This window comes from Pseudochaenichthys georgianus, chromosome 7 (assembly GCF_902827115.2).
Source record: "Pseudochaenichthys georgianus chromosome 7, fPseGeo1.2, whole genome shotgun sequence".
NCBI lineage: Eukaryota > Metazoa > Chordata > Actinopteri > Perciformes > Channichthyidae > Pseudochaenichthys > Pseudochaenichthys georgianus.
In genome coordinates, this window is record NC_047509.1 from 28,883,033 (window position 1) to 28,900,222 (window position 17,190).

The window sequence follows — 17,190 nt, forward strand, 5'->3', positions numbered from 1 at the left end:
CATTGACTTCAATGTTAAAAAAATTGTTTAAAAAGCTGAATATTTGAAAAAGTATGAAATATCTTTGAAAAAGTTGAACGTTTCTTATCAATTGCTGAAAAGGCTGAATAGTTTAATATTTGAATGGTTTCTGTAGCTGAAAGTAAGCTGAAGTTATGGAGAGCTAAAGTATTGGCTGATTTGAAGGCTTTTCCCATTGACTTCAATGTAAAAAAAAAAGAGTTTAAAAAGCTGAATATTTCAAAAAGTATGTAATATTTTGAAAAAGTTGAAGGTTTCCCATCGATTCCTGAACAGGCTGAATAGTTTAATATTTGAATGGTTTCTGTAGCTGAAAATAAGCTGAAATAATAAGTTTAAGGGGAAGAATAAAGATTTGAAGCACTATAGTGGAATGCTGTAAACAGCATTCGCACTAATTAAGGGAATATCCCAATCTAATTGTTTGACAAAAATGGCTGTCCTAATTTCCAGTGATGGTCAATTTAGTGCTTTCTCAAACACAACCAAAATGTGTCCAGTGAACGGGAATGGTGCAAATATTTTTAAACATAGAGACTAAAACAATAAAGTATAACAAACAAAATAGCAAAGCTTGTTGAGGTATATTTAACTCAAAATCTCCTGAATTCAATATATACACTGTCCCAAGAGAAACAAAGTAATGAGCTCACATAAATATGTATGTTACGTTCCCTTCTAAATCTAGGGGTACAAAGGGAAGTAACAACACACAAAATATCCGGCCGAGAGACAAAGGAGAGGAAACTGAATGCTGAAGCCACAAAGTGAGGTTTTAATTAATAAAAAAGTAAAGAGGCTCACCAGCCAAATTGCAAAACAAACTTAACTAAGGACAACTTTCTTTCAAAAGAAAGTGACTAACATAAAACAATACACAAAGACACACTGGAGCACATCTCCTAACAATTAGCAGAACACAGGTTCAACTAGGCCTCACACAGAGACACTACACTACAGCACGTAACACAGGCTGCACACATGCAGCCAGAGGAGAAGAGGAGAACGACTACAGCCTTCCTCAGGTCCTTTATGGGGGCGCTGATTGGGGATTGGGAGCATCTGGGGAGAGGCTGCACCTGGAGACAATCAGAGGGAGAGAGAGAGACACCCACACAAAAGCACACACACACCAGCACCAACTGCGGCACGTAACAATGTACATTAATACATTTGTATTTATGTTCTGATTTAAAAAACATGTTTTCATCTTATTTCAACACAATAACCTGAAATAGACTATTTTTCTTTTCTTTTTCACTTGCGCCCCCTCACCTATGCTGCATGGTGCACAGACAGGGATCTGATGTATCATTTTCTCTGCTAATTAGTACTCATCACCCTCGTTACGGTGCATGCACAATGCATGCGGTGGAGTCTGGGTGATGTACGGTCCTCCGTTAGGGGTACGTCTGCGTCTTGGCTCTCAGGCGACAAACGTTAATTGAGTGGAGCCTCAGCACTATGTGATCCAGCTGGAAGGCAGTTATGTAACACTCCCAGAGCAAAATGAGAGCTGACACGATTCTAAACAAACTAAAGCATCGAATAAGTGAGTCACCAGCCCTCTTATACTGTAGATAAAAAAAACAAGTCTACAATAAAACTACTAAATACAATTCCTTGTGAGTATGTGGTACGGCTGCACAATTAATCAACATTTTATTGAAATTGCAATACAGACAAGTGCAATATTTATTAAAGGCAATATCATCATTCTGAATGAATATTGGTGCTGCAAAAAAAGGCAATACTTTCAAGCTGGATTCTACATATTAAATACAAAATCATTGTTTTGGAGATTCTCTTAAAACATTAAACCATGATAATTTTTTATACTTTTCACTGATAATGTAAATAAAGTTTTGGAAATATTAATTTTGCATGCATAGGACCCAGGTTAGAATCCAGCATGGGATCATTTGCTGTGTGTCATCCCCACCGTCTCCCCCTTTCAACACCCTCACTTAAAAACAAATAAGGCACTCGTGGCCTAAACAATCTTTAAACAAAAGTTAATTGTCTCTGAATATCGATATAAAATACTGATTTATTGCAATATCAGTCAAAAATAATCAAAATAATTAGGGCCGGGACTTTAACGCGTTAATTAAGATTAATTAATTACACAAAAATTAACGCGTTAAAAAAATTAACGCATTTTAATCGCACTTTAATCGCACTTATTTTTGCACAGCAGAACGTTTCTTACTGGATGAGTTTCAGGCGGACCGATTATACTGGAGCACCAACTAACGTTCATGACTTCAGCATGGGACTTCAAACAACAACAAACCACGGTGAACAATAGTCAAACATGAACGAACAAGCTGATGAGACCGCTTTGGTCGGCCCCGTGGATTGGAAATTTTGTTTTAAAAAACAGACGGGTGGAAGCGTCGATAAGAGCACGGTTGTGTGCAAATTATGCAACAAATAATTTGCATATCACCGCAGCACATCAAGCCTAAAGTATCACCTAAATGCAAAGCATGTAGCAGCTAGCGTGGACGTTAGCCCGACTCCGAGTGCAAGGAACCACACCCTGACCCAACCCACACTCAACCAGATGACTGGTTTCAGGCCAAGTAAGTCCACGTCTGAGAAAATAACTAACTCCCTGGCTCACTGGATTGCACTCCACTGTAGACCACCTGGAGTAAAATCCATGTGAAAATTGCTTCTCACTGTTCTCAGGTCAAATATGTATATTTGATTAAAAATGCGATTAATTTCGATTAATTAATTACAAAGCCTCTAATTAATTAGATTAATTTTTTTAATCGAGTCCCGGCTCTAAAAATAATGTATGTTATCCAAATAGTGCAGGCCCGGTATGTATGATGAAAACTTTACATTGTTTTCCTTTAATTTCTTTGTACTAATCTGTAATTAATATGTATATTTCTTGCCACTACATACAGAACCAGAGATTATTATTATTTGTTATTAGCAGAGGTGGGGGACTCGAGTCACGTCACATGACTTGACTCGAGTCAGACTCAAGTTGCATATTATTGGACTTGAGACTTGCTTGACTAACATTGATAAAAGACTTGACTATTCCTAGTTACCGGAGCGCCAAGTAGGAAGTGGAGCACACAGGAGACAACCGTTTCATTGCAGAATGTAATGTTTATGTTGGGAAATGGCAGTGCATACATTATTTTAGATATATTTTGAACTCGGACTCTCATTCACTTCATGAAATCGCTACAGCACCAGGAGGCAGCGGGACATGGAACTCCGCCTCTGAGAAGTGCAGCACGAGCGCGCAAAGAGCTGTGCCTTTTACGCAATGCCTTCACTGTGTTTACCTTCATTAGACCAGCTAAAGAGTGACTGCAGGCTGCTACGTTTAACCACACACACACACACACACACACACACACACACACACACACACACACACACACACACACACACACACACACACACACACACACACACACACACACACACACACACACACACACACACACACACACACACACACACACACACACACACACACACACACACACACACACACACACACACACACACACACACACACACATACACATACACATACACATACACACACACATTGAACTGCCCAATTAATCCCCTTATTACTCATTTTATGAAGGAGTGTTGGAAGGAGATGTCCGGTCACTAAGGCGCATGATGTGTGTTTGTGCTCTGCTCAGCTCTGGTGTGTTTTTGTGTGTGTCCGACAATTGCATTTGTTTTCAAATGACCATGAACAGTAATTTACACATCTGGCCAACTCCATACTGTATGTATATGTGGGGGTTCCCAAATGAAAGAAATATGTTTAATCTTAATGTTGCACCGTCTGCACACACACACACACGCACGCACGCACGCACGCGCATCATGCATCATGCATCATGCATCATGCGCCCTAGTACATAATGTATGTACACTATTCCGTTGTATTGGCTATGATGCAATATTTCTTTGTGCACAGACACAGTTAGGGAAACAATGATATTTAGGAGTGGAGTTTTGTGGGAAACATCTCTTGAGGTTATGACAATAAACCTAATCTTTCATTCCCATCACAGAAAGAAAAAATAGGGTACAACGCTGAGCATATATCGGCCATTGCTTTAAGTGAAAGACGATAACAAGAAAAGGTTGGATAGTAAACAGACAGAGAAAGAGAGTCAGAGAGAGATGGACAGAGTCAGTGCGGAGATGTAATATGAGCGGTGTGTGGGCTGTACAGTAGCCTGGCAGGCTCGGCTGCTGCTGCTCCTGCTGTTGCTGCTTGAAAAGAAAAACCCAAAGCTGAATTGATATGCTAATTTGATCGAGAAGGTGTAGGCGGTTATGGAGAAGGTTTTAAGCAGCGAGAGCGACCGAAAGAGAGAATGACAAGAAAAGAGAGGGGAAGAAAAGAGAGAGTGGGAGTGAGAGATGAGATGGAAAGAGGGGAGGGATTGAAATGAAACAAATGGGAAGGAGTGGGACGCAAGGGGCTTTGCTCTTTGGGGTTAGGAAGTTTACAGTCAATCACCGAGCTGTTGTCAGTCAGCTTTGCATTATTAGTGGCAGCAGCTACACAGTCTCCACGAGCGCCTGTTGATACATTTACTTGTTTTTTAACATTTGTTATTATACAGGAATGACATAACCTAAATAATTGTGTTGACCGGCATTCAGTTGTTTTATTTAAGTATATTTCCAATTTATTACATGTAAACTTGACTCTTTTTTGCATAGTTTTATCCATCGCTTCTATCACTCAAACTAACATTGTTCTTGACAATGTTCTTTTTCAATATTTTAGAGGATACAGTACAAATACATTCAAGATAAAACAACTAAATAAAGTAAAACCTACAAAACAAAAACAAGTTGAAAAACAGACAAAATAAATAAATAATTGAATTATTATCAATCATTATCAATTAGTCCGGTCAATTTAACATCAGCTGTAGCCTAAAAATGACATGTCCTCTTTCAGTAAACATCTTGGAATACTTGAATATACTTTTTATACTTTTGGAGAGCACGAAACTTTAGATTTATTATGGCTGAGTTCTTCTTTGTTAAAACACCAAAGAGAAGAAAAGAATGAAAGAGGTTAACCTGTTAAGCCCCAAAAACAAAAATGCTGACACACTTGGCACAGAACTCTAGGTATAAATACTTTATTACTTATCGGATCTGCACAAACAAGATATTAGCTAGCAAGATGAGATTCCACAGATTCTAGAGGTATTAGTATCATCACTGAGCGACACAGACATCACAACACGGAGCTTTACAGAGCAAACACGGGAGAAATGTCTTATCTTTTGCTGTTTCGGATCAAAAGTTGTGTTCAATGGCATTACAACGAGAAAAACGCGATAGAAGGTTAATCCAATGTGTCTGTCACTTTTGAAATGATTACTGATAATCCATAATTCCAGTTTTGATATTAGCTGCTATGATAGCTTCCAGAGTGTATGAACGCTTCCTGTTTTGGGTATTCTGGCTACGCATCACTCTCACTCCTTATTTGGTAACGTGTAGGTGTATTTATGAACTTCCCCTCGATTCTATTGGCTCTGACGGTTAAACAGAGATGTCAATCATCAAAATCGACCAAGGGGGGTCGGAGATATGGAAAATCCACCCAAATGACCCCAGAAGTGTTTTTCTTTTACTAAACCTCTCTAAAAAGGTCAAATGTCACTTGTTTTGCATCAATCTTGATACAGGGTACTTATTATATGTTATGGTTAGGATTTCTAAAGCTTTTAGTCTCCTATCCCATCATTCAAGGGTGGTTTTAACTATAAGTCATATTTTTGGACGGACAATATCATTTACGTAAAAGAAAATCTATATTGATTCAAACTTTTCTACATCCAACTCACAGGTGTATCATTGCTTTGAGAAAACATATTATTAATTTACCCCTTTTTACAAGTGAAGTTATAGTAATTTGTTCTGGGAATGTCATTTTCGAGCCTGAGACCTGGAAAACAGACTCGGGGCTTAACAGGTTAAAAGACACAGAGAGCTGGAAGTCATGTTTTATCTGTGTAAAAATAATCTAATAAAAAGTCAAACAAGATTATCAACAGCATACCTTTAATTTGGACGAGAGAAAATGTATTATAGGTTTGAAAATGCCATAGAGACCCCACAAAGTCCCAACAAATTACATTTGTTTGTATCAAGTAGCAGAGCCCTTTGGCATAAATGTGAATTGGACCCCAGAATAGTGTGAATTGTTATTTCAACCCCCTGTAACTCTTACCAGATTGTCAGAAATGGATGTTTGGAAAATTAAATTGATGTAGAACAACCAGAAATAGTGTCTCTGCGTAATAGCAATCAATAATTTTTTACCATCATGCATTGTTTTCAAGTTAAAGCAGCACTATTGCAATATTTTGTACCAAAAATATTTATATTGAATTTCTACACACTCTAAAAAGTGTTTATTAAGAAGCATTTTCAATTGGAGTATTTTTTTTTGCTTTTGAATAGACGCAAAGGGGCAACAATCCATGAGTTGTTGAGTGAAAGTAATAGGTTTATTGTTTGCAGGACATCACAACACAAGCGACCACAACATACTTTTATATATTAATTTGAGAAAATACACTCAAGTTAATATTATGTAGTATTTTTGGTATTTTTTATGAACAGTTCCTCAGCAAACATCATTTTGCGGGACCTCGCTATAGAGTCTTCTACATAGATCTCTATTGAGTTAAATAGAGTAGAAGTCAGCCATCTTGTTGTCAGGTTTGCCTTAGCATAGTTACCGATAATGCATCTTAATTTGTGCCATGGCAACATCTAATAATTTGGTTGCTGTATGACATCATTCAAATTCGGAAGCCTATAGCGAAGTCCAGTTTGTGTTTTAAAGCAAAACACAAATTAGCAGTTGCTAACACATTATCCTATCTATCCTATGTAGTCATCTTAAAACATGACCTCCGACATTGACCTGCAAAATCAGGGTAGCATTGATGTTATCAAAGCTGAGCATCAAGCTGCACTTTCTGGGCAGAGAGAGCTCCAAGCCCAGATTAAGGAGGCGCATTTAGCAATCCACAGCTATACTGCAACAGAGGAAATACTCATTGCAATGAAAAGGGAAAAAGAGGGAACCATCAAGGAAAATGTTGCCCTTGAGAAAGAACTTAAGTGTCTCAATGAAAGGCACAATCACCTTCAGGTAATCAAGGAACTTTACCAGCTGGCAAAGGCAGAGAATCAGACGGTTTGCCAGCAGAACGAGGCTCTGCTGCAGGAAGTTATGGATCTCTGCAAGAAGCTTGAAAATGAAAGCATAGTGCAGAATGAGATGGACGCAATGAATGCGTCAATAAACGAGGGAAGCCAAACTGACATCTTGCAAATGCATATCTTTGAGCTTGCACAGAGGCTTCTGCGTTTAGAGGATCTGCAGACGTCATACAACATTGCGATGGCAGAAAAGGAGTTGATTTCCCAACAAAATCAGTTCTTGCAACAAAAGAAAGGGGAGTTCTCCCGAGACCTTGAAAATAAGCAAATCATTAAGGTGAAGTATGAGACCTTGAATGCATCCAACAAAGCCCAAAGGCGTGATAATGACACCATGAAAAAAACACTTGCTGAGGCCCAGGAGAAACTTGTTCGTGAAGCTGACTGGCAGCAGAAATACATCATGGCGGGTCATCGGAGAGACGGCTTGGAGAGAGAGCATAGAAAACTGAGTGAAAACATCCAGCTTTTCCAGGGCAAGCTCACATCTCAGGGGGAGTTGAAGAAGAGTTATACAACCATGGAGGCTGTGAGAAAAACTCTTACCAGCGAGAACATCACCCTGCGGAAAAGGCTGAACGGCCTTCAGAAAAAGTGTACTGCCGAAGAGCACCTACAGGAAAAAGTCACCGCGGTTCAGGCTTCAAACAGGGGTCTCGAGCGCCAGGTCCAAGAACACCAGGACCAAATTAAAACTGTCACGGACATGCTGGGACTGTACGACTCCTTGCAGGAAAGAAACAAGGGCTTGAATCGGGAGAATGTCACCCTTCTTGATGACCTCCTTGAGCTAATGAAAACAGTTCAGGAGAAAAGAGCTCGGCAGGCCAAGAGATAAATGCCACAGACTGAAGTTCATTAAGTGTCATTGGCGTACCAGGTTTTCTTCAGGAGCGCCGGGTTTTCCAACATTCAACATTTCATAAGGTGATTTAAAAAAAAAAACTAAACATTAAAATTGTTACGAACCCTCCACTCCACTAGGGGTCTCTGTGTTTGCGTTCTGCTTGCTGGCTCTAATTTGTGTTACAGGTGTTCAAGTCATCAACCTGTTGAGCCACACCTGGGTGGCTGGAGATAAAAGGCCAGCACCATCCCATACTGCCCGATCTCACTCTGCTGTTGGACACCGCTGCTTACTTACTGATGCACACATTACTGTCCTTTAGTTTTGTTATATTTTAAATAAATATGCTTTTTTTTTACACTTTAACTTGCCTGGTCTCCCATATTTGATGCAGTCTATGAGCCGGGCTGTAACAAACATCTCTTGCCATGACATTAGGGGTAACTTCAATTTTCAGCAAATGCATGAATCATAATTTATTTTATGTACGTATATTGAGTCTCTGTCGGTTTGTCTCTCTTGAATCATGCAGTGTCAAATTCAATTCAATTCAAAACCTTTATTTATCCAGGTAAAATCCCATTGAGATCAATGATCTCTTTTTCAAGGGAGACCTGCAGCAGTAGGTTCCACAAGAAGACATAAAAACATAAACAACAGAACAACAAAAGGACATCATACAGCAAAATGTACAGGGATTACAATTTACATATCTAACCATATGTACAGGTACAAACAGCATCTAATTTTGTAGCATCCAACCGAGCTTTAAAAACATGTTGTTTAAAAAGTAGAAAAAACATACCAAATCATGTTTTATAATCTTCAAACTTCATGTCTCTTCTCTGATCATTTCTTCTAAAAATAATTTTCTGAAAATAAATAAAAAGATAATAAGTCTATCTTATCTCTTATTGGCATATAATACCATACTGCACATAAAATATAATTTTAGGCATTAAATAATTCATTATTTAAGTTTGTTTACCATTGTCACTGTCACTGTCCAGTCGCATTACTTGACTCAGTTATGGGCCAGAAAATCTTCGTAAAGCAGACAATTTGTTCTTAGCATAAGCAATACAATCATTTTTAAATATATAAAATCATGTTTCAAATCAATATGTTGTGTTTAATGCATCCTTATTGTTCATAACACTATTTTTATTAGATTTTTCGATATTTAGTTTATGTACAGTAGCTTATATGTTAAGCAAGCAAACAAATATATGGTGTAGAAAGTCATTAATACAACAGATATTCCTCATGTCCTGTCCTTTACGATCTAAACCGAAATGCGCAATCATTTGTCATTCTTGCTTATTTTCAAGACATTTTAAAATATAAAATCAGGGAGGGGAGTGCTACTGGAGCCTCGCAGCGGAGAAACTGTGGCGCGCTGGGGGGGGACTGCTAGTGGAGCCTCGCAGCGGCTTACACTGTAGGTGCGCCGCATTTGTGGGTGCGGCTTTTAGTGGAGTCTCGCAGTTGGGGCTGCTGCAGCCCCCTCAGCACACCCCCTTCCCGCGTCCATGACGAGGGGCTGCGTTAGATAATTTGGACCGCATCCAACGTGTCGACTGCACATCACAGTGCATTATTTTGACCCACAGTGGGAACTTCAGTCTCATGCTTTGACTGTTATGAAGACAGAGGAGCAGCATTTCGCCGACCACTGTAAACAGGCTTGTCTGTTTGAGCAACTGGCTCAGTGCTCAGAAGTAGACAGAGTTGGGAGAGAGTGAAGAGAGAGAGGTTCCAGGTTGTTGTATTGAAAATATTCAGGAGAATATTTGTCATTGTTCCAATGATAATAAACAAAAATTGTATAAAGCATATTTGTCCACTCATATGTTGATAAGAGTATTAAAAACTTGAAAAATATTCCTCTAAGGTACATTTAGAACAGATACAAAATGTGCGATTAATTTGCGATTAATCGAGATTAACTATGGACATGTGATTAATCGCGATTAAATATTTTAATCGACTGACAGCCCTAGAAAATATACAGTATAAGTTCGAAAAATATATATAGGCCATTCTCCTACTAAAACAAAACATGTACTAACATTGGATGCTCTATCTTTTAAATAAAAATGTAAATGCAGTGATGTAGTGTGAGTACAATCTGGTCAATTTTCAGGATTATTTAAAGGGGTACATTTAAGAAACTATGAAGCAGGAAGTTCTCTCTTTCCCAGAGCTGAGGTGTTATAGACTGATTATCTCAAAGATATTAGAACATCTTGAGAATCACAAAAGCCACACAACAATCAAAAATACACAAATTAGGATTTATGTGCTGAATTATCTTTTTGTTTAGTAACTCTGATCTTCTGCTCACTGATTTTCAGAAACAGGGTCCAGAGGGTACACTGAGGGCGGTTGTCATCCAGGAAAGGAGGCTCCATGTCGGGGTCCACAATGGCTGGTGTTTCTTGGACAAGTCCCAAGTGGTGGTGCTGGAGCCCCTAGCCAGAAGCCGATCAGACACCAGCTCCAAACAGAGCAGCCTGGTGAAGGACAGGTGAGCAGAGGAAATACATGTCTTACAGTGGAGATGTTACTACCGGCTATAAGAGAGGCGCTTTATTCTGTTCTCAGACTGATCATCTTATTTAAAGCATTTCATCAGCCTCTCCTGGCACGCTTCCTTTTGCTGATAGGCACGTGATTTATCCTGTAAAATCAGCAAAAAATGTATTTCTGAAAAAGCTAGGTAGTTTGGAATGAACTTCAGTTGTGTATGACATAGGATGGGAGATGTCTGAAAAAACGAGAAAATTGCAGTTCTTTTTGGGGGTTCCAATTGCTTTATACCCTTATATTTTAGATCTACAGTTTATATTTCGTCTTTCACTTTCTACTTTTCTTATCAAGTGGAGACGTTCCAGATCAGTTATCAAACATACTCGTGCCATTTATTTGTCATACGAGAAGATGAAAAGCTCACTTCAGTTTTGCTGGTGGCTGGTTGATCGATGTGAAACAGTTGTCCTTTGATAGTGACTAAAGCAAACTGCACGAAACTTCAACATTTCCAAACCCATTCTGTTTTTAGCTGCTTCCATTCTGCCACACTTCCATTGAGACTCAAGACTGGTGCATGCAAACCTACAGTCGGGTACAAAGTACTGTTGCTGTTCACAAGTTAGACCAACACCTTAGTTAGACATGTTAAACCTTTGCTAGAAGTTTGTTGATTAACAATCTTAAAAATAGATAATGTAGGAGACAATATAGTTATAAGTAGCAAATGATTTTCAGAAATGCCCTACAATAGGTTGGCAGAAAATTACTTATCTTTTCTTATGTTGGCAATAATCCTCTACTGCCATGTACGATGTACAAATTAGACTTTTTTGGTCACCAATACAGATGCCCTAACTACTGGGGCCAGATGATACTGAGGGCTCAGATTTGACCTCTCTTTTATTAGTAAGGTTACAACAGTCTGTACATATTAAGGTGATAAAGTTTAATATCTGTATAGTTTTCTATAAAAACTGTCCGAGCCACTACTAAAAAAGCATGTGTTTACACACTTTATTAGTTGCTTCAAAGGTCAAAGATTATCTGTCCATCAAATCCAAAGTCAACGCAATAATATGTTTATTATAGAGAATATAAAAAAAAAAAAACCTTTTTTGCACCTTCAATGATGCAGGTCAACACACAATCATTTGTTTAGATATTTTCTTATCAAACAAATGAAGAGTAATGTTTATTTTTTCTATGTGGCTTTTTAATTAGTCCATTGACCTTGCCTAAACAACAAATACTGTTTACCTGATAAGGCCCTGCATGTCCTGACCTGACCCCAGCCTCATTATTTACACACTATTCCATGCCACACAGGCTTCCACCTTCATAAAACTGCCGTGCAGTACATTCCAATACGTGCAAGTACTTCATAACCAATCAAGGAGATACGGCTCCTGCTGCCCCTGCCCCTGAGTTTTATTGACACACCATGACACTCAATGCTAACCTTGTCAAAGTAGATGTGCTGATGTAAGGTCACCAGCGTCCACGTTAGATCAGCAGTAAAACACCAGGATTGAATGGTTTTGGCATGTCAACACACAGAGAGGTAAACCTGCACCCCACCCTGTAGAGTACCTTAATCTAATTTTAAATCCAGAGATGAGAAACACTCAATAACACCAGTGTAGGGTTATAACAACTGTAAAATAGCCAGTTGCCTTCAGATACTTTTGTAACCAACTGGGCTTTAGGTACAACATCTGTCACAAATATCACATCGCACCCCGTTAAATCACTGGAAGTGTTTTCTAACATAAATATTGAGAGCGAATGAACCTTTGACCGCCACAAGTAAACAACTGCCAGCAGTTTCAATTAATGAGCTGTCAAGGCGCATCAATGAGCCATTGTGCAGAACTGCTTCGGGTAAAAAAAATAAAAAAAGGTTTTGTGTCTATTTCAGTGACATTGTGCAGGTGTGTCATGATATGAAGAGAAGGTGTGCAAATCCTGTCACAACAGATCTACCCTATTGCCTTTCTTTCCACAGACAATATGCAAAATCCTACAAAAACTAGAATACAAAATGTCACAATAAACCGTTAAAGTGCAGCCATGATGCAAGCTTTATTTTCAAATTCATTAGGTTCAGAATGTTTTATTGTGGAAAGCTTTGACAAAAGGTGCAAACTCTGAGCTCTTGTTAGGAAAAAAAAACAAGTTAGTTAAAGAGGCTTTATTATGCTTTTGGGGTTGGGGGGTTTCCCTTCCCTGTAGTTTGTTATATAGGTTTTAGTGCATGTAAATGGTCTTCCAAGGCTCTAATCCCTCTCCAGAAGAAGTTTCTAAGATAAGGCGGGTGCGGGAGGGATCTCTAAGTGATTGGCCAACACAACAGAGCCAGCCAGTTAACCAATCAAAACAGTCTAGACTCTTGATTTCAGACAGAGAGGGAACAGAGGTGCTGCAGCACAGGCAGTATGATACAAATAAAGAGCTTTTTGAACATTAAAGCATGGAGACATGTCAGAGTAGAACCACAAAATGAACCTAAACATGTGCATGACCTTCAATATTAAGAAACAAATTGTCTTTCCAATTTTCATAATCTAAAGAATGTGTCTTTCTTTATTGGTGTTTGCGGGAAAGGATGCAAACAAATATGCTTGTAGTGAAGGTACTGTCTGCAAAATACCCAGGCTATTATCATACAATGTTTGTGTTTATACGTACATTAAGTAATGCACTATAGTTCATATATCCCATGTAATCAGTTCACATGTAACCTATTAATCATGAGTTAGGACAGGTGACGGAGTATAAAGAGCAATACAGTCTGCATGCGGAGTAGTTAGAGACGGATGGGTGGGGACAAACACTTTTTACAGAAGACCACTGTTAGTGTTGTGTGTTGAACCAGAATTTGACGTAGCGTTACTTCCATAACTAAGTAACGCAACGTCCATCGTTTTTTCTAACCCTGACTTTTTTCCTAAACCTAACCAAGCAATTTTTCTTGCCTTAACAGATTCTGCACTGTGTTTGTGCAGGTGCACTGATTGCGGATATCCTTATGCACAAAATAAATTACAAAATGAATGTTCGTAAGACAACATAAGAACCGTTGTATGAGGAAATGTTGAAATATCAAATGGATATAAGGCATACTGATGTGACAAACCTGCCATCTATTGCACGCCACAATGCATACAGTTTGTGTTTTTTTTATATTCTTCCACATTTTTCAGTTAACATAGGGTAGTTTATTATAGCTATTTCCCTTCGTATGATTAGTTGGGATATATTGCTCAGTTACAGGAAATAATTACGCAGATGGAAATTGAGTTGAAGGAAAGGCAGACTATTAAATAAAGTCAAAATGTCCAAAGAAAAAGTTGTAAAATCAACAGATTACATACAGACAAACCTATGATTGCCTTTTTTCCAGTGTATCGGAATCAAAATGTATTGTATTTGCTACTTCAGACGAGACGCAGGCTGATTACGTAGCTGCTTGTATGGGTGTCTTACAAGCATGGGAATATACTCGGGGAAACATAATCAACACAATCACATACTTTCCAACAATCTGCACCTAATTACTGTTTTATACAAATAACAATAATTGTCATCAAACTAACTGCAGACATTATACTGTATGTTCTGCCCTTTTGTGTTTCCCTAAAAAACAAAGTGTTTATATGAAAACAACAGTGTAGCCAACAATTATGACGATTGGCTTATTTTTTTGCGTGCTGCCTTTGAAAGCTGACAGTCGGTCCTGCTTCCGCTATGCCTGGTGCTTCCAGACAGCAAGAAAAGAGAGAAAATAAATACATCTGATGTGCTTGCTTGTACCATTCTCTGGAGAGTCCATGAAGCGGTAAAAAGAAAAGGCGCTCGGCCCCACCTCGTGACACGCCGGCGCTCCACAGTATGCTCCGACCTATGGTGTATGCAAACTGTGAATGACGAATACCAAGAGAGCTGTTCCACTGCTCACACAGGAGGCCAATGCTTGCCAGGGAACATTCTGCAAGCGAGTGTAAATCCTCCAACACATTGATTTACTTCCTTTTTAACAAAAACAAAAACTGTATTAAAAGAAATAAAGGGATAAAGCATCATCCTTTGCTCATAGTAATGACTTTAAAGCACATGGGTTGTGAATAATCTTTATGTGTGTCCTGTAATAGCTTATTTCCTTGCGTCTCTCCCTCTTAAGCACACCCAATGTGTGTGTGCTCTCTCCTCAGCTCTACAACATCACCCCCCCCTCAGATGCTGGGCCTTCGCAGCAGCTTGGAGCTCAAACTGACACATCATCAAGCTCTCGCAATTGTCTTCCAGCTGGAGTTCGTCTTCTCTGCTCCAATTGGCCGAGAGACAATGGTAAGAGAGATGCAAAAACACACAAGTTCTCCTTAAGTATAACAGAAGTTAATACTGAATCTAAATCTTGAAGTCCTAGCCTAATATCCTCCGCTTTTTGAAATGACAGGAACACAGAATGACTTCTTCACTTGACTTAAACAGGTTTTCACTCTAATGGACAAACCCCCTACTTTCTTCTCTTTATCCTACCTTTGTTCTCTCAATACCTTTTTTTATCCTTGCTGCACTCCATCCATTTCTAGCCATTGACAAATGTAAAAATGTGAAATACAATTATTTATATTTACTTAAAGGTAGGGTATGTACGTTTGAGAAACCGGCTCGAGATACACTTTTTGTTATATTCCATGGAATGCTCTTAACATCCCGATAGCAATGAATATCTTAAGTGCTTTGACAAAAAATCCATAAAAAAATTTCATCTGTGGAAGCCGTAGCTCTGTAAAACCTGCATGACCAATTATCTGAGCCGGCCCGGCTAAAATAACTGGATGGCCTACCTGCCTGTCAGCCTTCCATCTGTGCACAAATGTATCTCGTGCCCTCATTGGTCATGTGCGCATTCGTGTGTGTTGGAGGAGGGGCTCTATGGAAGTGGCAGATTTTCTCCGGTTGTGTATTTTCAAATTCTAGCGATCTCGAGCTGGTTTCTCAAACTTACCTACCCTACCTTTAAAGGTAACCTACCTTTAAAGGTAGGGTAGGTAAGGATGGAGAAACCAGCTCGTGAGATGTTTGAACACCAAAATAAAATTCCACATAAAAAAGAAATAGTCTGTCTCCATATAAAATGTTAATTTTGTGATATTCCTAATATGTTTTCCTGTCATGCCTCCCCATGTCCATATTAATTGCAATGACCAGTAGCTGGAACCTGGTACAGAGCGACACAGTCAACACACCCGGGGAAGTCATTTCCAAATTCAAGCCGCACCACTTAACAGCCGCTCATGGCATGGAAAACCTCAGAAAGACTGCGGTAATTATGTGCGTGGGTGAGCCTTCAACACTTAACGCATGCCAAGGCTGGGCTCCCATTGTGTTACTGCGTGTTACACTTTTTACACAATCAGGGGTCACTGAATCACCAATTAAAAGCAGAAGAAAAAGCCACTCAGTCATAGGAGCACCATGGGACATTTGCATTTATGTATTAAATCACCCATTCTTACTCTGCAACCACTTGACAGCCCATTAGTGTCTGTTGTAATGGACATTGTCCTTTTTTTGTTTTGTTTTTAGCAAAGATGACAGTGATTATTCCACTATAGACTTGTTGACATATAATGGATAGTAGTTAGGGGTGGATAATGGATTTTGTTTAGGTACAAAAACAGTCTAAAGAAGAGCTTTATCCAGAATATGAAACATAACACAATATACGTTACCATTAGCTAACCATCTGTTGTAGGCAGTTTGTTAATGTAACTTAGCTTGACTGTTCTAGGAATGATCACAAAGATTATATCAATGTCTCGACTTAGCAACACTATTCCTGCTATCTGTAAAGCAGTAAACACTGCCTATATACAAGTTTTTTAGAGAAATATTCAAATTGCTTCAAATAGTTTTGCCAACATCCTCCTACACATCTATTTTCTTGAAGTAAGACCTCATTGGGGTGTGTTGGTTTAATTCCCTCACAAAAACGTACTATTTTTGTGTGATTATCATATTATTATGATAGTTTTTGTCTTTAAGAATAAATTCACAAAAAAACAACCATTGTACAAGTATGCTACTGTAGCAACTCTTTAAGCAGCTCAGGTTGATGGAAATACGTTTGGTTAAGCATTTATTTGGTTAATATATCTTGGATGATTTAGGGTAGCAAGGGTGCACCAATATATCCTGAAGAGAACACTTATGTCTGCAATATAACAGTTGTCAAAACATTTCAAGAAAAGAACCTTAATGTCAACCTGCTCATGGCACAAGATTAAATGTCAAGGGATCACCAAAGTCTGACTGACCAACTGACATGGCCATCCCAGAACTGCCAGCAAGTCCTACAATGAAATGACTGCGTTCTTCATTGACAGCATTTATTTTAGTTGTTGGTTTGGAAATTCACTTTGATAATACACAGTTTTAGCCCAACGAGTGATGTGGTCTCAAGGTTGATATATGCTCAACAGGAACACGGTTGCACAACATTCATTAGGCCA

The 17,190-nt window shown here is 38.8% G+C and overlaps 2 protein-coding genes across 2 annotated transcripts in view; both read left to right on the top strand.

Moving 5' to 3' along the window:
* nphp4 (nephronophthisis 4) overlaps positions 1-17,190 on the top strand; it is a 251,289-nt gene that overhangs the window by 94,288 nt on the left and 139,811 nt on the right. Inside the window, exons 7-8 of the mRNA XM_034087463.1 lie at positions 10,495-10,667; positions 14,884-15,019. Of these exons, the coding sequence (XP_033943354.1) occupies positions 10,495-10,667; positions 14,884-15,019 (309 nt within the window). The remainder of the gene's footprint in view (positions 1-10,494; positions 10,668-14,883; positions 15,020-17,190) is intronic.
* On the top strand, positions 6,881-8,481 carry LOC117449671 (girdin-like). Its single transcript, XM_034087464.2, has 2 exons — positions 6,881-8,217; positions 8,323-8,481. The coding sequence occupies exon 1, from the start codon at positions 6,971-6,973 to the stop codon at positions 8,126-8,128; it is 1,158 nt and encodes a 385-aa protein (XP_033943355.1). The 5' UTR covers positions 6,881-6,970; the 3' UTR covers positions 8,129-8,217; positions 8,323-8,481.

Bases quoted from the DNA above. Each gene is read 5' to 3' on its own strand.
- LOC117449671 (XM_034087464.2), top strand. From the start codon at position 6,971: ATGACCTCCGACATTGACCTGCAAAATCAGGGTAGCATTGATGTTATC.